This window comes from Hyperolius riggenbachi, chromosome 2, assembly GCF_040937935.1.
Source record: "Hyperolius riggenbachi isolate aHypRig1 chromosome 2, aHypRig1.pri, whole genome shotgun sequence".
Lineage (NCBI taxonomy): Eukaryota > Metazoa > Chordata > Amphibia > Anura > Hyperoliidae > Hyperolius > Hyperolius riggenbachi.
Genome location: NC_090647.1, coordinates 64,208,771 through 64,232,839, shown reverse-complemented (window position 1 = coordinate 64,232,839; position 24,069 = coordinate 64,208,771). Strand labels below are relative to the sequence as shown.

At 43.8% G+C, this 24,069-nt stretch overlaps 1 protein-coding gene across 2 annotated transcripts in view; it reads right to left on the bottom strand.

The window, feature by feature from the left end:
• The window catches only part of ARHGAP42 (Rho GTPase activating protein 42), a 426,935-nt gene that overhangs the window by 276,467 nt on the left and 126,399 nt on the right, over positions 1–24,069 (bottom strand). The window contains exons 1-2 of one of the 2 annotated variants that reach the window (XM_068266847.1): positions 3,598–3,926; positions 649–744 (exon numbers count right to left, since the gene is read on the bottom strand). In XM_068266847.1, coding sequence (XP_068122948.1) covers positions 649–736 — 88 coding nt within the window. In that variant the 5' untranslated portion in view covers positions 737–744; positions 3,598–3,926. Of the gene's footprint in view, positions 1–648; positions 745–3,597; positions 3,927–24,069 lie in introns of those variants that run through there. The other variant, XM_068266846.1, reaches the window with a different exon arrangement.

Below are 24,069 nucleotides of genomic sequence, written 5' to 3'. Positions count from 1 at the left end.
TTTTCTACACCTTGTAGCCCATATTTCCAGAAATAACATTGATGTCTATGGCGGCGCCCTTTTCATACAGGCAGCTCGGGCGCCCTTTTCAACCGATCCCGATTTCAGAGCGATTCTAGGCACGTTTAGAGACGTTTTCTAAACATGCCTAGTGGTTTTTGGAGCGTTTTTGTGTAGCAGATTACAAATATTGTTACAGTACAGCTGTTACTGAACAGCTTTTGTAACAAAAACGCCTGGAAAACAGCTCTGATCTAGCGTTTTTCAGAGCGGTTTTCCACTTTCCTATACTTTAACATTGAGGCAGAAACACCTCAAAAATCGAAAAAACGAGCCGCTCTGGTGTGCACCATCCCATTTACTTTCATTAGCCAAGCGGGTTTCCTCCTGCAAGAGTTTTACAAAAAGCTTCAGAACCGCTCTGGTGTGCACCAGCCCTAAGACAAGCAAAGTGGTGAGGTTACAGATAAATGCTTAGCAGACAGCCCAGAGACAATCTTTGATTCAGGCAGAGTTGGTACATTTCTCTCCGCCTGAGAATATCCACATTTTAGGCTAAATCATTAAACAAGAAAACATCTTCATAACAAGAGCTACAGAGAGAGAGCTCGGAGGTACAATTACTTGTTACAATAAAAAGCATCTCACCTATATTAATTTCATCGTCTGTCTCCGCATCTCCGATGCACTCAAACTGGAAGTCCTGCAGGGAGTGAGAGAACTTCTGTACAGCCATTGACAGATCTGGAATAAAAAGTATAGCAGCATAAGGGAAGATATATTACTATCACAAATCAAAAACATAAAAGTAACATGCAAAATAAAGGGAGGGGGGTGGATGGCGCTACAAGACCTTTCCCAACAGCAATATCCCAGTGTTTCATCACTTACAGCTTTAAAACAACAACAACAAACAATATTTGTAAAACGCTTTTCTCCCAAAGCACTCAAAACGCATAAGCATGGCTCAGACCAATAATTGGTTGATTGGTAAATTGTGATACAGTGGAAGAACTCTAAGTCCAGAGATACCAGGCTAAACAGGGGGCTACTTGGTCTGGATTTGAATAACTCCAGGGATGGGGCTGTCTTTACTGGGTATGGTAGGGAATTCCAAAGGGTAGGGGCAGCATGGCAGAAAGCTCTGGCTCCAAAGGTTTTGAGGTGCATTGTGGGAGTGACCAAGTTGATGGATCCTGCTGATCTGAGATTGTGAGAGGTGTGGTGCAGTTATCAAAACCATTAATTATGATAAAAGACAAAAGATTATTTCTAATAAAAACATAGAAAACATTAAAGGGACTCTGTAACAAAAATGTCATTGTTTTTTCTACCATTCTACAGGTTCCTAAACCTATTATAATGTGCTCTGGCTTACTGCAGCACTTTATACTATCACCATCTCTGTAATAAATCAGCTTATCTTTCCCCTGTCGGACTTGTCCTGTGTCTGGAAGGCTGCCAACTCTTCAGTGTGATCTGCTATGCATGCCCCCTCTATGCACACTCCCCTGTGTGTGTGTGTTATTTACATTAGCCAGCTTTTCTCTGCTCTCTTATCTTTTACAAGCTGGATAAATCCTCTGTTCACATACTGATGAGTCACATACTGCAGAATTACAGACAACCGGGCAGAGCTGTCTGCAAGAAGAAACAATCAGCTTGTAACTCTTCAGTGAGCTGCAGGGGGAAAGAAACACACAAATGATCTCTTGAGATTCAAAAGGAAGGCTGTATACAGCCTGATTGTGTATGGATGTATTTTCTATGTGTGGACATACTGTACATCAACCTACTTCCTGTCTTGGTGGCCATTTTGTTTGTTTACAAACAAACTTTTAAAAACTGTTTTTGACTACTTTTAATGCGGCGGGGAGCTGTGAAATTGTGACAGAGGGTAATAGGAGATGTCCCCTAACGCACTGGTATGTTTACTTTTGTGTGATTTTAACAATACAGATTCTCTTTAAAGAGATACTGTAGTGACGTATGAATTATTCAGGATATCCACTTTTACAATAATTTTCCTGGTTTTTGCATCAGAAACACTTCCTATATCTGTATTGCTGTATATTGGTATGAAGACCTGCCCTTCTGGTGATGTTTAGCCAAAGCTGATTATGTATGCGTAATTCTCCTCCCCCTTACCCAATACCATCACTAGACACCAGACAACTATTTAAGGATGTAAATGGGGACCTTTAAGCTGGCCATACACTGGTCCGATTTGCCGCCGTTTCGACAGCAGATTCGATCACTGGGATCGAATCTGCTGACAATCGTTCGCGCTACACGCCGAATTTCGATCCATTTCGTCCGATCCCGTCGATCGCTCCGTGCGGAAAATTACCGTCGATCACCTGCGGGTAGGGAGCGCATCGCTAGCGGCGTTCGAGTACCCGACGACCGACGCAATAGAGCCGCATACATTACCTGCTCCGCCGGCACGACTACCCCCGGTCACTGCTGCTCCGTGTCCGCGCTGGTCTCTGGCATGCTTCAGTTCCTCCTGCCCGGCAGGAAATTTAAACAATAGAGGGCGCTCTACTGTTTAAACTTCCTGCCGGGCAGGAAGAAGTAAAGCATGCTGGACCTGGAGACCAGAGCGGAGAAGACAGCGGAGACCTGGGGACTGGAGTTGCGTCGGCGGAGCAGGTAATGTATGTGGGCATGCGGGCGGGGGAAGCGGCGGCAGCACCACCACAACAGATTGTGAACGGTTTCAGGCTGAAATCGGTTCACAATCTGTTTGCAGTAAAGGTAGCCATACGATCCCTCTCTGATCAGATTCGATCAGAGAGGGATCTATCTGTTGGTCGAATCTGATGGCAAATCGGCCAGTGTATGGCTACCTTTAGACATCAGGGAACTGTTCAGAGGTGGGAAGGGGATCACTAGACACCAGGAAACTGTTAGGGTAAGGAATGGAAGACCACTAACCATATGGGAACTGTATATGGAGGAGAACTACTAGGCACCAGGTAACTGTATAGGGGAGAGAGGAGGCATTAAACACCAGGGATCAATATACAGTACAAGAGGGAAAAGGGCCACTAGACACCAGAGAACTGTATAGGGGAGGGAAGGAGGGGCCTTAGACACCAGGGAACTCTATAAAGCAGGGAGGGGGTCACTAGACATTGCAATTGGCCCCCGACTTGGTCCCAGTGTTCAATTTCTATTGATTTTCGCACCCCTGGTCTAGAGGCAAATCTGTTGGCAGTGGCTGTTGGTTGGGTTAGTTGATCCACTGGGTGGATCGCTCGAGTGTTGGGGGTAAAGGGCCTCTCCCCTCCAACCCAATACCGCATTTGTTAATTTTCCAAACAGGTTTTGTTTATGTTTTTTTGCTTTTTACCCCCCAAAAAAAGGTTTTGTGAATGTTGGCCTTTATCAGCCATACAGATGTCCCTGATGATCTATTCAAACAAAGCTAAAGCAAAAGTAGTATTGGCTACTAATTAGGCTGACCGCCCGCTAGTTCTATGTAACTCCAATCCTACTGCAAACAAAGCGCTCTGATCCACAGCACTCCTAAGGCAGCGCTTTAAAATACTTTTTTGTAACCTTGATGGTGCAATTAATTTAACAGTTTACTTTCAAAGATGGGCTGATTTCACCGGCGGTGAAAAAAAAAAACCTCCATCATCTCTACACAAAAAGAATAAGCGTTCCCTTCACAGTCTTTGGGGTTTTAAACGTGTTTTTCATACTTCAGGAGAGAAGACGAAGGCAATGTATAAATAAGGTTCAATAATAGTAATTGCTATCCATCTAAATTTAGCTCGGCATTCTGATCCAATTCAGATGGAGAATTATCATCCATTTACGTGAAAAGGCCTCAAGCCAGGAGGTGTCATTTTTCTTCTCCGGCTCCGCTAAAGGTCATTCTCCCCCTCAAAGCTCTCTCCAGCCATCTGAGACCTGCAGAGCTAAATTGCCATTGATTAAAATAATTAAATACTGAAATAACACAGTGAAAATGGAACTCACAAGACTTCCCGCTAAATTAAGGACTTTGTGAGGAAGACGCCAAAACTCGGGTGTATCGGGAGATGAATTAAAAACTAATAAAAATGGAAGTGTGGGGGAGGAGAGGGGGAGGACGGCCATATTGTTGTGCATGAAGAACCTGGATTAATTGTGACCTATAGGAAACCCAATCATCTGAAAATGGACTACAGGTTGCTGGGAATATACTATACAGATAGGTTATGAGACACAGTTGTCATGGCAATAGTATAGGTATCCAGAGTTTACTGGACTTTCATAACTTGTCAAGCTCCTTTGATGAGCTATCACAAGGATGAAATATGGGGAGGAACGACAGAAGATAGACTCAGATCTTTATTAACATGGCATTATAGAATTGGTAATCAGGATTCCCAAAAGTGGATGAAAACGTTTGCCACTTCTTTACAAATATATAGAGATGCTGTTCCGAGTGGCTACCTACTCGTAGCCACTCAGAAACGAAAAGTTAATTACAGCAGCTGTGGGGACGGGTGAGGAATGATTAACTTACCCATGCTGCCGTCTGTTCCAAAGCGCTCCAATCGCATCACACGTTGCATTCCAAGTTGCATTCCACGTGGAACGCAACTTGGAGCACAGTGTGCGACGCTACTGGAGCGCTTTGGAACAGACGGCAGCATGGGTAAGTTAACCCTTCCTTAACCCACCCCCACAGCTGCTGTAATTAACTTTTCGGTGGGTCTACAGTGTTCTCCCCAGAATTTTTTTCCAGCCGGGTGGCATAAAAAAGTAGCCGGAGGGGGCGAGATGACAGAATGCAGGGATGGTGCGTCTCTGCACAAGTCTGCTTATAGCAGAGGACGTGGTGAGCCGATGACAGCTGGGTGCTCAGCAAAACTAGCCGGGTGGAGCCCCCGGCTAAAAGAGCCTGGGGAGAACACTGGGTCTAGCCTGGAGTGCAATGCCATTACAATATAGATGATATAGACACCAGTTCAACTGCAAAAGAAGTTTAGATTTATTTATGTATTTATTTATTTATTGTATTTATAAAGCGCCAACATATTACGTGGTGCTGGACATCAGTTTAGGTTACAGACAATATTTAGGGGTGACATACAGCAATATGACAATACAGGAATACAAGAAAACCAGATCACAGAGCACAGTATGAGTACCAGGTAATGCTTAGTCAGTCACTGGATGGAGCATGGGGATTAGGCAAGTTTGGTTCACTCAGATGCATAGCATGGGTGCACAGTAATGGAGGTGCATGATCAGGTAGGACACAAAAGGAGGAGGACCCTGCCCAAAGGCTTACAATCTAGAGACAACGCGTTTCACAGGTCATGGCCCGTTTCCTCAGGTCATTTCAAAATCCCCGACTAGCATAGGGGATAGAGTGTAGGCGCCTCTAATCTTATTATGCCACGCCTTTTTGAAAGGTCACAACGCAGAACCGTAAACATACAGTATATGAAGATTCGCAGTACAGATAAATTGATATTCTGTTATGATTCTATTATACTGTCTTCACCCGCATTCCACGGCTCAGCAAACGCTCACCACGATATCAAACACGGCTTTACACCGCAGCCTACAACAGCAAGGATACATTTCTATTATCCTGATTCCACAAAGCATGGCGTCCTGCTAAGATCACACCTTCAGCTAAGTGGCCTCGCGCCTCTGCGTCCCGCCAATCTCCTTCCAGGAAAACAGATATAGAATGTGTGGCTTGTCCTAAAGTGAAGATTTAGGCATGCTAAGCATAATAACTCTCCAATATAAGCCGGCTTCTTCAGAGAAGGAAAAGAGAGAATACTCAGCGATTCCTTCCACAGCCAAAACAACATCTGCTTCAAATGATCCATGATTGATTTTAATGGCTTATCTCGCAGACATTCCACAATGTATGCAGAGAGGGGCTTCCGGTGCCAGGAGAAGCCGGCATGAAACCCAACCTACCAAATTACCAATTACAACGTAATTCCTTTAAACCTGCCCTTCAATGGACATTGTACAGTGTCTGCAGCACTTTCGTTATTAGGCAGCATGTTCTGTATATAAATCCTGACACAAGAGCCATCTCGTTGGGTGAAGGTCTTATAGAGAAGCTTTCCAAACACTGTACATAGTTATGGAGAATGCCATCTTGCCCTTTTAAAGCGCACCTGAACTCAGAACTTCCTCTCTGCTCTAAAAGATAATCAACAGCATGATAACCTTTAAAGAAATACATTTCTTTGTTACAGCTGATATAACTCCTGCAATAAACCTGTAGTGTGTCTACTTCCTGCTTTAATGGAAACAGGCATAGGGTTAACATCCTGCTCTACCAAAGCAGCCAGCTGACACACCTGAGAGATCAAATTACACTTGTGATTAGTCACAGATGAGGGGGTATTAGACGAGCTAAGCTCTCTAAATACATACAGGTGCATCTCTCTCTGTTTTCCATCTGTCCTGTGCAAGAGTTTAGGCCCACTTTAAATGCATTACTCGTTCCCAAATGTGCAAATCATCTCTTTATGCCCCTGAAAGCCAGGCTGCCATCCAGAACTGCTGGTGTATAGCGAGCCAGTAGCATGCATTTTACAGAGCCCCACCAATCCAACATACAGACAGCCAGCCTGTTTCGGACTTATTGGTACTCATCAGTGCACAGTATGGATTGATATCACTCTATGGGATAGGGCTTGGGCCAGTAATACCCAACCAGCTCATGGTGACCCAGAACCACTAGGGAAGTATGAAGGGCTAGAAGAGACCAAAAAGCACTCTCTTAAAAAGCAATGCTCAATTATTATTATTATTATTATTATTGATTTATAAAGTGCCAACATATTCCGTGGCGCTGTCCAAAGTAAATGTAACTATGTAAATGTAACTTTACCTTCTTGAAACAGAAGGTATTTGCGATAATTCAGCTTTAAGTGAGCAACTGTGGTTTCCCATGATGCCCCACTCCCAAATATGCAAATTATCTTTTTATGTCAGATTTGTAAAATATGCAGAGGTAGAGATGGTCCTGTCTAGGAGAACTCGTGGAGAAGGATGTGAGTTGTTTATTCAGCTGATACATTTGAAAAGCTCTCATTGGCTGTGATCACATCCTGCTTTAGCACATGACCATGACTAGCAAATCAGAGACTTACATATCGATCACATGACCAATCTGATCACATGCTTCTCCATGACATCTCCAAGACATGACCATCACTGTACAGAAGTTACAGAAATGCTCCCATGGGGACTGTGTACAGATTTTTTCTGTTGTTTTATTTATTAGGGTTATTACTAAAAATGTATGGTGCAGGCCAATCAGAATGCAACTGTGGAGCAACTCACTGAAATGATCCCAGGGGGTTCCTTTGATGGATGCAGAGGCTTCCCTCTTCATAGGTATTTATCTACTGTTTTCTTTTTTTCGTTGGGTTCGCTTTACAGCAAACCATGAAGGGAAAATAAACTTATGAGCTAATAAATTGTATGTGTAGTACAGCTAAGAAATAGGACAATAGGAAAGAAAAAACGTGCATGTTATTTTCCAGTACAAAAGTAAAAAAAAAACTTCAGTTGTTATCCATGGAAAAGAGCTTCTCTGAGCTATTTGACCCGCTAGGTCCAATACAGTTCTGTTTTCTGAAGCACTTTACCAGCCAGGAAACAGCGAGAGACAGCTTGAGATAACGTTTTACTGCATGAAAGTGCAAAGGGCCATTATTTCTGCTTTGTTTATAGCTTAAAATACAGAGCGTAGTTTCTAAACTGCAAATATGACAGAATGATGCAATGTTATAATAAAAAAACAGCTATATAACTAAAAATAAAAATATGAGACTCTTTCCTTTGCTACTAATGTTCTATTCATTATCTATACTACACATACAATTCATTATAGCAACCTTTTTGGATTCAGGTTTGCTTTAAATGATAATTCCATGATTGTTAAATATCATTTAAGAGGACTGTACAGGCTACTTTGTAAATTAAGGTTATTAAATTTTTCCCAGTGGCAAGTTCTTTAATTTAAAGCCTGTGTTTAAGAACTGTTTTCCCTTGAACATAGTTACTATAATGGTGAGTGTGTAATAAAGCATTTAACTCTTCCTCCCAGCGTGTTTATAAAAGCCACACATACCTTTCATCAGATGCTTTGCTGTACAATAAACAGGAAGGAACTAGAAATTAACTGATGGTAATACTGTGCAGATCTCCGGCTGCAGTGCTGGGCACCGTGAGTAAATATGGCAGCAGCAGAGAGGGAGGAGTCAGCAGCAGGGGGAGGAGTCAGTGGGGGGGGGTTACTCAGGTGAGCTCAGAGGGAAAGACTGGCTGATGACCCCTCCCACACTATCTCATGCTGATAATGATGGGATAGGGGGAGGAGAATCTGACACTGGCACAGGAAGCCAGTTTTCTATACTCAGCCAGGTGAAAAAAAAATGCAAAAATGATTTGCGCATTGCCTTTTATGATATATTTCATACAATATGCATTAAAAAGCAAAACAAAACATGAACCTGAACTAGACCTTTCAAAGCAAGAGTTTGTCTTGAGTGCCACTTTAATTCATTCAAGTTTTTTTTCTTGGCGAAAACCTCCCCTACATCTCTAAAGGTTTGATGGCATTATCTCCTGTGTATATTTGTCCTGTATGGGCGCCTCTCGTGTCGTCTCGCTCGATCATTCAGACACTGACCTTTCCTTGACCAATTTATCTCTTGTTAATGTGAAAATACAATTCATGGAGAAAAGTGCAGAATGTGTAAAAACGCAGGCCAAGGAAGCTCAGCTGTTGAGGAAGACCTTTTCCCAGGGGTCTGCAAATATTATAAATGAAAATACAGACGTCTCTTAGAAATAAATGGGAGAAAAACAGGAAAGTACGAAACCGGTCGTGCTCGAATGTGTGGTGCAAAAATTCCTAAAATCCTGCATCTAGGAGATCATATGTAACTCATCCTTCACCTGCTCTCCATCTCTGTACCCCACTGATGAACTGGATGGGTGGTTACGTAAGGACTGCATTATGGCTGGATAGTGCACTGGTTGAAGAGAACCTAAACTGAGAAGGATATGGATTAAAGCTGCGCATCCGCACTCCCGTCTATGCGGACTGCGCTCCCGCTGCAATCCTGGCAGCCATCTTATGTGGGGAAAGCTAGCACGACCCGTGCTGTGGGGCCGGGATGTGACCTGGGTCTAAATACAGTTACAGAAACTGTGTGGAATGGAAGGGAGGGTGCGGATGATGCCCCCCATAGAACAAGAATGCTCACAGGTATTGATCTTAAATACAGTTTTTCACCTCGTAAGTCCTTTAAGGGCTCTGCCTCTGACACAGGAGACCAGTGTTTGAACCTTGGCTTTTCGTGTTTAGTAAGCCAGTACCTATTGAGTGAGGGGACCTTGGGCAAGACTCCCTATAACTAACACTCCTCCCTAGTGACTGCAGCTCAAGCGCTTTGAGACTTCCAGGAGAAAAGCGCAATATAATTGTTCTGTGTCCTTTCTATTATATGTCCCTACTTTGCCCCTGCAGTGGTAGATGACTGTGCAGAACTCTGGGAAATAGAAACGGTTTTAGGAACCTTTTTCTTTTTTTTTTTGAGGACAAACAGCTGGTTTACCAGAAAAAATATTGTAATTTCTGCATAAACTGACTATTTTCTTAGATTGCCATATTCATAAAAGTAAGGAGGAGCTGAAAAGATTGCCGTTTTTCAGCCTGATTATCATTTTTTATAGAATCATCGACTTCAGAATAAATTCCCCACTAAAGATGCCCCATTACCATATATATGGATTGACAAACAGTGTTTGCCAGTTTGAAACGCCAAAGATTGAAAGGAAGAGCGGTGGTTTCAAGCACAGTCGAAATGGCAGGGAAAGCAGACATAGTTTAATGTGAAAACAAATGGACCCTAGGAAAGGTAGCAGCTCTGATCAGTATTGGGTATCCCCCCTCCCCCCACCATAGGTATCTAGATTTGTCCCCAGTATTAAGTAGAGACCCCCCTCCCCAAGTAAAGGTAGCCAGAGCCATGAGAGAAAAGTGTGCTTGTAGCCAGGGCTGTGGAGTCGGAGTTGGAGTCGGAGCAATTTTGGGCACCCGGAGTCGGAGTCGTGGTTTCAGAAACCGAGGAGTAGGAATTGGAAGATTTTTGTACCGACTCCACAGCCCTGCTTGTAGCTGTTACTCCCCTGTCAGTGCCATCAAGATGTGAGTGTTTGCTCATTGTAAAATCTTTCCTTTCCCTGATTTACCTCCTGAAATGTATCACTGGTAGTGACATCTACAATTCTGCCAGGTGAACGTCCGTTACTGAAAGTTCTATGCACAGAGGGAGATGCTGCTTGCTTGCCAGTTGGAAAAAGCTGTTATTTCCCACAATATGGGCCTGTACACACTGCTGCGCTTTTAAAATCGCATGCGATTTTAAAATCGCAAGCCTTCATGAGAATAGAAAAAGCGCATCGCACCAGTGTGTACAGGTCTTCACGATTTTCATTATTTTTCAAAAGACCTTGCTATTAAAAAGCGCGTGCGATTTGAAAAGCGCAGCGCAAGCGCAGCAGTGTGTACAGGCCCTATAACTAGGTTCACAGACAGGAAACTGCCAGGTCATGACATCACACTGTGGGAGGGGTTTCGCCACAATATAAGCCATACAGATGTCCCTGATGCTCTATTCGAGAACAGGTAAAGATTTCTCGTGGGAAATGGGGTATCGGCTACTGACTGGATGAAGTTCAATCATTGGTTAAAATTCCTTTAAGTTATATTCAGTAAAGTTCCTCTTTGTGTTAAAAATCCAGGTTTGCCAGTTAGGCTCGTATTGCAGTCCACTCCTGCTTTTTATGATTGTTGAGTTTCTAAGCACTTGCTGGGCCTTTCTCCTCACACTCCTCTCCTGCTGCTTCTCACAGTCACAGAAGCTTGATGGCCTAATATTGGGTATCAAAGAGAGAATGGGCAGCGAGACTGTAATTTTCAGCACTAGCTTATTAAACCCCATTGACCAAAACTGGATAGAGAGAAAGTAGGCACATTTAACATTGGTGTTAATACTGCATAAACACATGCTTATTTCTGTATATAGATGTCGCTTCAGAAGTGAAAAGCTACAGATGCATCACTTCACATTGCAGCCATATTTCTCAAGGACGAGATCTGTACTTTTTAGTGCTTAAACTGCCCCCTGATGTCCCAGGAACTCTCCTCTTCCTGAATGTGTAATTAGATGCGCAGGCAGACATTTTAACTCTCCAGGAGTCTGCACTACTTCAAAAATAGGCACCGCCAATACTCAGCTTGCTGGAGGGAAAGCTGGATACAAGCAATGTAACAAAATCAAAACAATGTTCAAGAAATCCATTATGATGCACAGATATGGACGGAGGGGAGTCCTTTGTTATCAACAAGAGAAGAATACCAATTTATGTTAAAGAGGAACTGTAGTAAAAATAACATCATTAATACAATTGCTTATTCATTTCATTCATATTCATTTCTCTCCCTGATTTTCATTCTAAAATGTATCACTGGTGGTGACATCTTCTTTACTTCTTCCAGGTAATCTGTGCAGAATGTTTGTTTACTGAGATTGCTTGCTTGGCAGCTGGATTTCCCATAATGCAACAAGGTTCACAGATAGGAAACTGTCAGGACAATAGCTATGACATCACTCTGTGGGAGGGGTTTCACCACAATATCAGTTGTACAGATCTCCCCCCCCCCCATCTTTATGATCTAAAGCCGCATCTACACACGTAGATGCGCCCGCGATGCTCCTTATCAATCGAGCCGCTGATGCGGCTCGATTGATAAGATCCAACTGGACGGATCTTGCTTCCGCCGATTCCCTGCTCGCTCCCCGCGAGGGGACAATGGCAGGAAATCGAGCAAAAGATAATCGGCGGCGACGGGGACGAGCGGGCACGAGCGGGGAATTGAATGCGGCGCACGCGCGGGTACGCGGAAGAGACGATCCGGCGGCTAATTGAGCCGCCGGATCGCAGCCTCATCTACGCATGTAGATGAGGCTTAAGGGGAGAAAAGTTAAAGATTTCCCATGGGAAAGGGGGTATCAGCTACTGATTGGGATGTTTAATCTTTGGTTAAAGTTCCTTTTAAAGTATTAGTGTTGGGTATTAAATTAGTGTTGGGTATTTGGCAAGGTAAAGGTTGTAGTTAAAGTGGTCTGAAACTCCGACATAACATTTAACCCTCCTGGCGGTATGAAAAATTCCGCCAGGAGGCAGCGCAGCAGTTTTTTTTTTTAAATCATGTAGCGAGCCCAGGGCTCGCTACATGATAGCCGCTGCTCAGCGGCATCCCCCCGCCCGCTTCGATCGCCTTCGGCGATCTCCGATCGGGAAATCCCGTTCAAAGAACGGGATTTCCTGGAGGGCTTCCCCCGTCGCCATGGCGTTGTGACGTCATTGGGAGTCCCGATCCACCCCTCAGCGCTGCCTGGCACTGATTGGCCAGGCAGCGCACGGGGTCTGGGGGGGCGCGCGCACCGCAACGGATAGCGGCGATCGGCTGCGTCCAGCTAGCTGCGTCCAGCAAAAAAAAAAAAAAATTATGTAAATCGGCCCAGCAGGGCCTGAGCGGCACCCTCCGGCGGCTTACCCCATGTCACACACGGGGTTACCGCCAAGGAGGTTAATAAAAATGTGTTTTCCTCCTTTTTATTACTCATACATTTATCATATTTGCTTTTGTGCACAAGTAATATTATCTGTCTACAAAAATTCCAAGTTTCCAAATTGTAGTTTATCTTGCCTTGAAACCTGCCATTGTATTTTATTCAAACTGCTTTTTATTATATATTAACATCTTCTAATGAGCTGTTCTGAACTGTGTGTGTGCCTGAAGCAGAGAGAGCTTCACAGAGAGCTCATTTTCACTTGTGACACTGTGTTTACACACAGGTATCAACATTGGGATGCAAACAAATATACTGTTATCTCCAGTTTGGATGTGGATTTGAAGCTGAATAGCAGGACAAAGTGGTTTGTTTAACCATTTCAGTGATGTTCTGCTAAAGAAAAATTCTGGGATAGCAGCATTCAAGCTGTGAGGAATCTTTTAGAGCAAAGTAGAAATGCTGACTTTCAGACCACTTTAAGTGTAATGTTAGGTTTAGGTGTACTTGTTTATAATAAGTACCTGTTAAAGCGGATCCGAGATGAAAAACTAACTATAACAAGTAACTTGTCTATATATCTTATCTAAAGTTTAGATAGTTTACACAGCAAATCTAACTGCAAACAGCTTCCATAGAATATGATTATTTCTTCCTGTGATACAATGACAGCAGCTATGTTGTTTGCAAACATTACACAGAGGCAGGCTTATCTGCATCTTCAGCACTTAGCCTTTGAAAAAAACCTAATCCCCCCTCCTCCTGCCCAGACTGAGCTCCCATGAGCCCTTGCTACTGTCTGAAAATGCCTTGGCTCTCTGAAAACCTGTGGGCGTGGCTTGTTTAGTTCATAGGGAATTCGAGTATTAAATCAAAAACAAAAAAGAATTTGGCTTGAGGAATGCCCTATAAACAATAGGAAAGGAACACAATTATGCAATGAGTAAAAGTTCATCTCGGATCCACTTTAAGTTAGGCATTGGGTGATACATGGCGCCCACATAACTGGCTTTGTAGGGTTAGGACTTCTGGAGGGAATATTTAAAACTAAGAGGTCAAAGCTGATACTACAAGTACTTATTGCTATATACACAGCCAACTAAGACACGACATTGACCTGAGGAAGCAGGGGTGTCACCCGGGGAACGCATTGTCTCTTTAAGTGCCAAATAAAATCACCTCTAAAACTTATTGGTTGGTCATTCCTCAGAAGTTAAGCCAATACTTCCCTTCCATTTTCACCTCCTTCCACCAATCATAGATATGAGGTGTACTCCGCCAGCTGTGGTCTCCTGTGCCTCATGCACTAAGAACTGTGATTACAGCACTAAAGACATGCATAGGCCAGTGTGAATTGCAGCTGTACGGGGGACTGCATGACAATGACATATAGCCAGAATAAGGCACTCACACTAGTTGCATTATAAGTGCTTCCAATCATCCTATGATGAATACAAAGAGGGATTAAACAGTCATTTTTTTCCTGTTACCCTGCAGTCCAGCTTTCATCTTCACATAGAATGATAAATGTTTCATATTTAACATGGAAACCGTAAAGCCATTACTCACGCCGCTACTAAAAACACAGAGTTGTACTTTTAAGCCTCAACATAAAATCGCAGTCACATGTGGTCAGCATTACAACTGAAGAAACAAGCAACATAGTTCATCAAAAGAGCAATCAAACTTTCCTTGTGACTCATCAACTGTAATCTACAGTCGTAGCAAGCAAAGATACTGCAACAGGCCGTCCCTTCTCGCTGCAAAATACTCGGGAGGATTTTTCCTTCTGACAAAGCGTGCAACAACTGGTTCCAATAGAAAATGACATCTTGTAGCATTCGTAAGGTTTGCATTAGATCAGCAAGAACAAGTGACTCATCTACTGCAAAATAAAAATGACATCAAGCCTGCGATGGGTTACTGATGCCAAGTGCCACTAGAAAACAGAGTTAGGGCGAAAACAAAAAGAACATTTTAGCCAAGACATCACTGGCACGGTAACCAGGGCTGTGGAGTCGGAGTTGGAGTCGGAGCAATTTTGAGTACCCGGAGTCGGAGTTGAAGTCTGAGTCAGTGATTTCATAAACTGAGGTGTCAGAGTCGGGAGTCAGATGATTTTGTACAAAATCCACACCCCTGCTAAGTATTAGACTAAGGAGTTGGAGTCGAAGAGTCGGAGCCCTTTTGGGTACCCGGAGTCAGAGTTGGAGTCGGTGGCTTCATAAACTGAGGAGTCAGAGTCGGAAGATTTTTGTACCGACTCCACAGCCCTGACGGTAACAAACTCGTTCTGTTGATTACTGATAAGTCTTAGGACTGGAACCCAGTAGAGCAATCAGGGCTGTGGAGTCGGGACAAAAATCTTCCGCCTCCAACTCCGACTCCTCAGTTTATGAAACCACCACTCCGACTCCAACTCCGACTCCGGGTACCCAAAATGGCTCAGACTCCGACTTCTCGACTTCGACTCCTTAGTCTAATACTTACCAGGGCTGTGGATTTTGTACAAAAAAATCATCTGACTCCCGACTCCGACTCCTCAGTTTATGAAACAAACGACTCCGACTCCGGGTGCCGAAAATTGCCCCGACTCCTCGACTCCACAGCCCTGAGAGCAATTTTGTGAGCGTTTAGGGAGCGATTCAGATTGCTAGCGATTTCCCCAAACGTTCAGCTAATGTTAATGGATGTGTGTCAAATTCCGCTTCAGCGATTGCGATTACCAAAATCTGAAACGCAGGACATGCAGCATTTTTAGTGTTTAGCGTTAGCGTTTCTGCAATGTAAAGTATATAAACGCTGGTGTAATCGCTCGTCAAAACCTACACAGCGATTTTGCTAGCGTTTTGAAATTACTGCAAACTGTAAAAAAATTTAAATTAATTGAAAGGATCAATCAGAATTAAAAACGCTAATTGCTAATCGCTACACAATCACTGGCAAAACGCTTACACTTTTTAAATTCGCTACCAACATCGCCAGAAAACGCTCATGAAATCACTTACAAAACGCTCATACAAAATGCTAGCGCTTGCGATTAGCGATTTGTAGTGGGTTCCAGGCCTAAGTTATGCAGGTTCTGGGGCTACTTACATATAATCAATGTTTAACTACCTCCATGACCGCCCAGAGGTGGCGGAAAGTACCCGCGCAGCATGCATGTGTATGTGCTTGACCAATCAAACGCAGCAGGACCACTTTCATATACAGTAGTATCTCGGTTATCCGGCACCGACTGGGATTGGCGATTCCGGATGTGCTTTGTGGTAACTTAAAGCTGACCTGAACTAAGAACTTCCTCTCTGCTCTAAAAGATAAGCAACAGCATAATAACCTTTACAGAAAAACATTTCTTTGTTACAGCTGATACAAATCCTGCAATAAAGCTGCAACAGATCTACTTCCTGCTTTCATGGAAGATAGGGTTAACATCCTGTGTTTACAAATGAGCTCACTGCCATGGCAGGCAGCTGACACAGCTGAGAGACCAAATTACATGTGAGATTAGTGACAGATGAGGGGAAATTAGACAGGCTAAACTCTCTAACTACATACAGGGTGCATTTCTCTAGGTTTTCCTTCTGTCTTTTACAAGAGTTCAGGTCCACTATAAGAAATCCGCAGCGCTAAGTAGGGATGGTCGGAAATGCCAATTTCCGATTCCGCGGTAAATCCGCATTCCGCCATTGCCAATTACCGATTCCGCTACCAATTTCCGCATTCCAATGCGGAATTTCCGCCGCAAATCGTGGAACTTCCGCCTGACTTTAACATCGATTTTCTCAGAAACTATAAGGTCTTTTTAAAAACTTTTTTTGCATCTTGTTCACAAGATTCTGTTTCATAAATCCTAAAAATTTGGTGTTTCTAGGACTTACGGGGGCTTAGCTATTAACCGCTAAAGTCGGCTGATTTTTACTGTAATGTAAAATGCCGAAAATAGGCAGATGCAGATTTTCTGCATTTTACATTACAGTAAAAATCCGCCGACTTAAGCGGTTTTTGAGAAAATCGATGTTAAAGTCGGCAGAATTTTCCACGATTTCCGGTGGAGATTTCCGGCGGAAATCCGCCTACCGCACTTGCATTACAGATTTCCGCATTCCGATGCGGAAATGCAATTTCCGATCGGAATTTCGGAAATTGCATTTCCACGGAATCCGAATGAGCATCCCTAGCGCTAAGTAGCCAAGTCTCCATGAAAAGTACAGCTGCCATTTTTAGTCTTCTCTCTTCTGTCATTAGAGCTGGATCCTAAAGGAGATCCCTATTAGCGCCTGGATTGAACAGACTGGCTCAGAAAGTCTATATTCATTTATCCGCTCTGGTTTAAACTCTGACATTTGTAGCCATTTCCCAAATCCTTTCCCAGCACAGATTTCATTTTCAGAAGCTGAGGATGTAATGTCGTCCTGGTTTTTGCCAAATCCAGTTTCTTTATATTCTGCGCTGATGGAGGAAAGACTACCTTGGGGACAATTTGATTTGGATAATTTAGCTGCTTTTTGATGCTGGAGGAGCCTAGGTCAGGGGTCTGCAACCTTTAAGAATGAAAGAGCCACTTGGACCCGTTTCCGAAAAGAGAAAAAAAACTGGGAGCCGCAAAACCATTATAAAACAGATATGACCCCAATATGCACAAATCGTTAGCAGATATGTCCCCAATATGCAGATATAACCCCAATAAGCACAAATTGTTAGCAGATATGTCCCAAATATGCACAAATCGTTAGCAGATATGTCCCCAATATGCACAAATCGTTAGCAGATATGACCCCAATATGCAGATATGACCCCAATATGCACAAATCATTAGCAGATATGTCCCCAATATGCAGATATAACCCCAATAAGCACAAATTGTTAGCAGATATGTCCCAAATATGCACAAATCGTTAGCAGATATGTCCCCAATATGCAGATATGACCCCAATATGCACAAATCGTTAGCAGATATGTCCCCAATATGCACAAATCGTTAGCAGATATGTCCCCAATATGCAGATATAACCCCAATAAGCACAAATTGTTAGCAGATATGTCCCAAATATGCACAAATCGTTAGCAGATATGACCCCAATATGCAGATATGACCCCAATATGCACAAATCGTTAGCAGATATGTCCCCAATATGCACAAATCGTTAGCAGATATGTCCCCAATATGCACAAATCGTTAGCAGATATGACCCCAATATGCAGATATGACCCCAATATGCACAAATCGTTAGCAGATATGTCCCCAATATGCAGATATAACCCCAATAAGCACAAATTGTTAGCAGATATGTCCCAAATATGCACAAATCGTTAGCAGATATGTCCCCAATATGCAGATATGACCCCAATATGCACAAATCGTTAGCAGATATGACCCCAATATGCAGATATGACCCCAATATGCACAAATCGTTAGCAGATATGTCCCCAATATGCACAAATCGTTAGCAGATATGTCCCCAATATGCAGATATAACCCCAATAAGCACAAATTGTTAGCAGATATGTCCCAAATATGCACAAATCGTTAGCAGATATGTCCCCAATATGCACAAATCGTTAGCAGATATGACCCCAATATGCAGATATAACCCCAATAAGCACAAATCGTTAGCAGATATGACCCCAATATGCACAAATCGTTAGCAGATATGTCCCCAATATGCACAAATCGTTAGCAGATATGTCCCCAATATGCACAAATCGTTAGCAGATATGACCCCAATATGCAGATATGACCCCAATATGCACAAATCGTTAGCAGATATGTCCCCAATATGCACAAATCGTTATCAGATATGTCCCCAATATGCACAAATCGTTAGCAGATATGTCCCCAATATGCACAAATCGTTAGCAGATATGTCCCCAATATGCACAAATCGTTAGCAGATATGTCCCCAATATGCACAAATCGTTAGCAGATATGTCCCCAATATGCACAAATCGTTAGCAGATATGTCCCCAATATGCACAAATCGTTAGCAGATATGTCCCCAATATGCACAAATCGTTAGCAGATATGTCCCCAATATGCACAAATCGTTAGCAGATATGTCCCCAATATGCAGAAATGACCCCCAATATGCACAAATCGTTATCAGATATGACCCCAATATGCAGATATGACCCCAATATGCAGAAATGACCCCCAATATGCACAAATCATTAGCAAATATGACCCCAATATGCACAAATCATTAGCAAATATGACCCCAATATGCACAAATCCTTCAGCAGAAATGACCCCAATATGCACAAATCCTTCAGCAGAAATGACCCCAATACGCACAAATCCTTCAGCAGATCTGAAAAGAAAACCCCATTTACTCACCTAGTAAGAAGACCTCCTGTCACGATCTCCTCCTGTCCCGACCTCCGGTCCCGACCTCCTTGTGGCGCGCAACTCCGTCGGCTCCTCTTCCTTCCCGACGTCACGTCCTGCCTGCACTACACTGCAGGGCTACGGGAAAATGGCCGCCCGAAGCCCTGCACTGGTCTGGCGGCCTCTCTGATAGGCTGCCGGCCAGCGGCAGCACACGTGACGTCACACGCGCAAACGTCACACGCGCGCCGCAACCACTGACACCCACTACCGGTGTAGTGTCAGAATGGGCAGCCCTGCAGCACCGGAGCCGGGACTGAGCCGCGGCAAAGGGGAAAAAGAGCCGATTGCGGCTCCGGAGCCGCGGGTTGCCGACCCCTGGCCTAGGTCTACAGCCTGCCCTGAGGTCCCTCGTCCTGTAGCTATGCCACTGGTTGTCCTTATACTGTGCTGCAGGTGGGTGTAGACACAACATGCATACAGGCAAGCTCATCAATGTCTGAGATGTTTTTGTTCCATTTTGTGCCATTATTATTATGCATTTACATTGCTCAGACATCTTCCCTAGCACTTTACATAGTACAGTGTGATATAAATAACAAAAAAAATAGACAAAAATAAATCAGTACATTGCAAAATGAGAAATAAATAAAAATAAAGAAATTATACCAAGTTATAATTGAATCTCGCAGTATCATTGCTGCATGTTGTTTGATCCATCCCTGAGCCTTCAGGTGATCATCTTTACTACTGGAAGACATGAAGAAAAGGAGACAGCACCCACCAACTGCAATTATTTATAAACACACCCACTAACATTGTGATAGACAAAGGTTGTTTTATATATATGAGCAGCATGTGTTCTACTGCTGGGGAGGATTCGAGGAGAACGGCGGCTGACTGAGCAGAACGGTGTACTGGTTAGCACTCTCGTGCAGTGCTGGGTCCCCGGTTCGAATTTCCCCAGGGCAATTTCGGTTTCCTCCCCCCCCCCAAAAAAAAAAAACCACACAGATAAGTTAATTGGCTTCTCCCCTCCTAAATTGGCCCTAGACTATGATACATACACTACACCATACATTCATAGACATATGATTCTGGTAGGGACTAGATTGTGAGCCCCTCTAAGGGACAGTGACTAGACAATATAATCTAAACAGCACTGCGTGTGTGTATATATATATATATATATATATATATATATATATATATATATATATATATATATATATACACACACACACACACACACACACAGATACTGTTTGCTTGGGCAGCTAGAAGCACCCAATGAATCTAGGTTTACAGACAGTAAATTGACATCACACTGTAGGAGGGATTTCTTCACAATATCCACCATACTGGGCAGCACCTGGGCCTAGAGGTTAGTGTTCTAATCCCAGCCAAGTCAACATCTGCAAGGAGTTTGTATGTTCTCCCCATGTCTGTGTGGGTTTCCTCTGGGCACTCTGCTTTCCTCCCCATCCCAAAAATATACAGATACGTTAATTGGCTTCCCCCTCAATTGGCCATACACTATGACACATGCACTACACATGATACATGCATAGACATACTGTATGACTATAGTAGGGACTTGATTGTGAGCCCCTCTGAGGGACAATTAGTGACAGGACAATATACTCTGTACAGCGCTGTGTAATATATAAATACATAAAATACAGGCTCTGTATGATGATCAGTTTGAAAAAAATAAAAATAAAGATTTCTTGTGGGAACGGGGGATCAGCTATTGATTGGGATGAAGTTCAATCATTGGTTTAAGTTCCTCTTTAAAAGTTTTATCAATACAGCACAGAGCTCCAGTACCAGAGAGGAGAACTGATGTGATAGTGTGAGGCAGAATATGTGTGTATACATCAGCAGCACTTAGACCAAAGAACTGCTGGCAAGGGAACAATGTGATCCTCTGAGAGGTATAGGAACCCTGACCTGTCTGAAAATAAACACGTCTTCTAAGACCTACATCCGACAATGGCCTCTGAAGAACAGATGTCCAGTGGCTGTGCCGTGGCCAAATACAGCTTGTAGGAACACCAAAGCTTTTTGGACAGGTTTTCCTTAAACTTATAACTTTTTTGCAGGATTTGACAAAGCGAGTCCTGATCCGGGGAGACTTCTCCTCACTTCCTGTTACACTGAGTACTGATGCCAACAGCACAAAATGAGTTTATCTTTCCAGTGGTGATCCACAAAAAATGTGTGACAACCAAAATTCCATTTAAGGCTAGGTGCACACTTAGCAGAAACGAAACCGTTGTGGGAAAACACTGCGTTTTTGCCGCTAATGGAAGTCTATGGGCCGCATGAAAAAAATCATATAAAAAACGCGTATGCGTTTTGTATGCCTGCAGTAAAGAAAAAAAAAAACACAACCCCCTCCCCTCAATACTCACCGAGCCTCCAGCCAAGTCTTGTGGCCTTCCTGTTGCTCTTAGCGGGCTCCTGGTGGCATCTTCCGTGCATGGAAGTCGGCGTGTCACCTGACACAACGGGAGCCGTGCACAGAAGCTGGAAGCCAGTAGGAGACCTCTAGTAGCTACAAGAAGGCTACAAAACATGGATGGAGGCTCAGTGAGTATTTTAATGCCTACAAAACACCCCCAGAACTCTGTGGAGAAGAAAGGAAGAGCCCAATATAGTGTAGTATGTACTGGACTAACGAGAGTACACTTAAGGTGGCCATACACTGGTCGATTTGCCATCAGATTCGACCAACAGATAGATCCCTCTCTGATCGAATCTGATCAGAGAGGGATCGTATGGCTGCCTTTACAGCAAACAGATTGTGAACCGATTTCAGCCTGAAACCGTTCACAATCTGTTGTGGTGGTGCTGCTGCTGCTGCCCCCGCCCGCCCGCATACATTACCTGCTCCGCCGGCGCGACTCCAGTCCCCCGGTCACCGCTGCTCTGTCTGCGCTCTGGTCTCCAGGTCCAGCATGCCTCACTTCTTCTAGTCCGGCAGGAAGTTTAAACAGTAGAGGGCGCTCTACTGTTTAAACTTCCTGCCGGGCTAGAAGAAGTGAGGCATGCCGGACCTGGAGACCAGAGCGCAGACAGAGCAGCGGTGACCGGGGGACTGGAGTCGCGCCGGCGGAGCAGGTAATGTATGCGGGCTCTATTGCGTCGGTCGTCGGGCACTCGAGCGCCGCTAGCGATGCGCTCTTTACCCGCGGGCGATCGACGGTTATTTTCCGCACGGCACGATCGACGGGATCGGACGAAATGGATCGAAATTCGGTGTGTAGCGTGAACGATTGGCAGCAGATTCGATCCCAGTGATCGAATCTGCTGTCGAAACGGGCGCAAATCGGGCCAGTGTATGGCCAGCTTTACACTTTTAACCATTTTAGCATATTTTATCCTTTTGGCGCCTCTGTTCACTTTCTACAACCCCCAAAACTCTGTCCCTGTTGTCCCCTCAGGCATGCCGGTTAGTTGAGACATCTGGTTGCTTGAGTTCCAGACAACGGGGACATTGCTGAATAATGTTTTTAGTAGAGGGCTTAAAGTTTCCCTTATTAGTCCACCAAAAAAACGATCCTGCTGGTTTTTCATCCCCACCATATCTTGACTGGGTCCACCAATCCCAACATGATGAAAACATTTAGGAAGCCACCGTCTTTGTCTCGTTCTGACCTGCCCAAAGTAGTAAAAGATCCCGCTGTACAGAAATGATATAAGAGTAAGATAGACTATAAATACTACTTTCGATGATCTCACTGCTCTGCCTTTCAGAATGAGATTTGTCACGGTGAGCAGAGAGACAGAACGCTAGTGAAGACATATTAGACTGGCGGAACAGAGGAAAGGCACATTAGCCGAGGCTACAAATGAGATTTGTGTTGAAGACCCCTGAAGAGCGGCCTGGGATAATCCAGACACAAGCCTGACATACTTGGAGCATGCATGGGCAAATCCACATGGACATTAAAGCAAATGATTCCCGGGAAAAGGAACATTTGCATTACTCTCTGTGACTTAGGTGTCACGTTCCATATGCTCTCTCATTCTTACCATATGTTACCTCTCCGCACTGGGACAGAAATGAAAGATGTACTGACACAACTTACAAAGCTTGGAAAAAATATTTAAAGTAATCCTTTACATACGGTTGGAGGGAAATCACTGGGGAAGAAGTCCTACATAAAATGAGAGCATCTTCACCAAAACCAAGCCTACCAGCAGAGTCAAAGGGGAGTTTGTTATGTCTCTCAAGGGGTCTGGGGTCGTTATAAAGGTACAAAGAAAAATGTCTACTCTCTCTTTACCATTTGAGTATTTTTCATAGATATTGTGTTTTTTTTTTTTTAAACTTTACATCTGTGCTTTAAAACATTAAACACAGAATAAAAGTAACAGAAATAAGCTTATTGATAACATTGTTGGTTGCAAGAGAAATGACCACACACACACACACACACACACACACACATTTCTCGTGGCTGTCGATAGTTAAAACCAGGGCTGTGGAGTCGGAGTCGAGAAGTTTTTGGGTACCTGAATATGGTGGATTCATAAACTGAGGAGTCAGATGATTTTTCTACCGACTCTACAGCCCTCTACTCTGCACTTGTGGCTGCCTAAACCTGATGCAGTGTAGTTTTACGGTAGGTCCACATTTGTCCAGTTGCAGATCGGATCCATTTGAAACAGATCCGTTTTTCTAAAAAAAAAAAAAAAAAATTCCCCATTTTTTGGCAAAATGTCGTATTTCCAGCATAAGTTTCTAGTCCGTGGAAACTAATCCCCAGTCCTCTGCGGGTGGGGAGGGGGCCACCATGCTGGTGGAGGTAGCAGTCAGGAATGGGGGCAGCAGGCACAGCGGTGGGGAGTGGGGTCCCCCCCTCACATGGGTCCCCCCTTCCCCGCTCCCCCTCCAGCTAGTTTCATTCATCATCAATCATTTAAAATCAATTTAGCAGCAAGCGCTAGCAGGGAACTTACTTCCTTGCGTTCCACCGCTTGCCGCTTCACTTCCTGCAATGCCGCCCTTACTTAATTGCAGGAAGTACGTTCCCTGCTCGCCACTAAATTGATTTTAAATGATTGATGAGGAATGAAACTAGCTGGAGGGGGAGC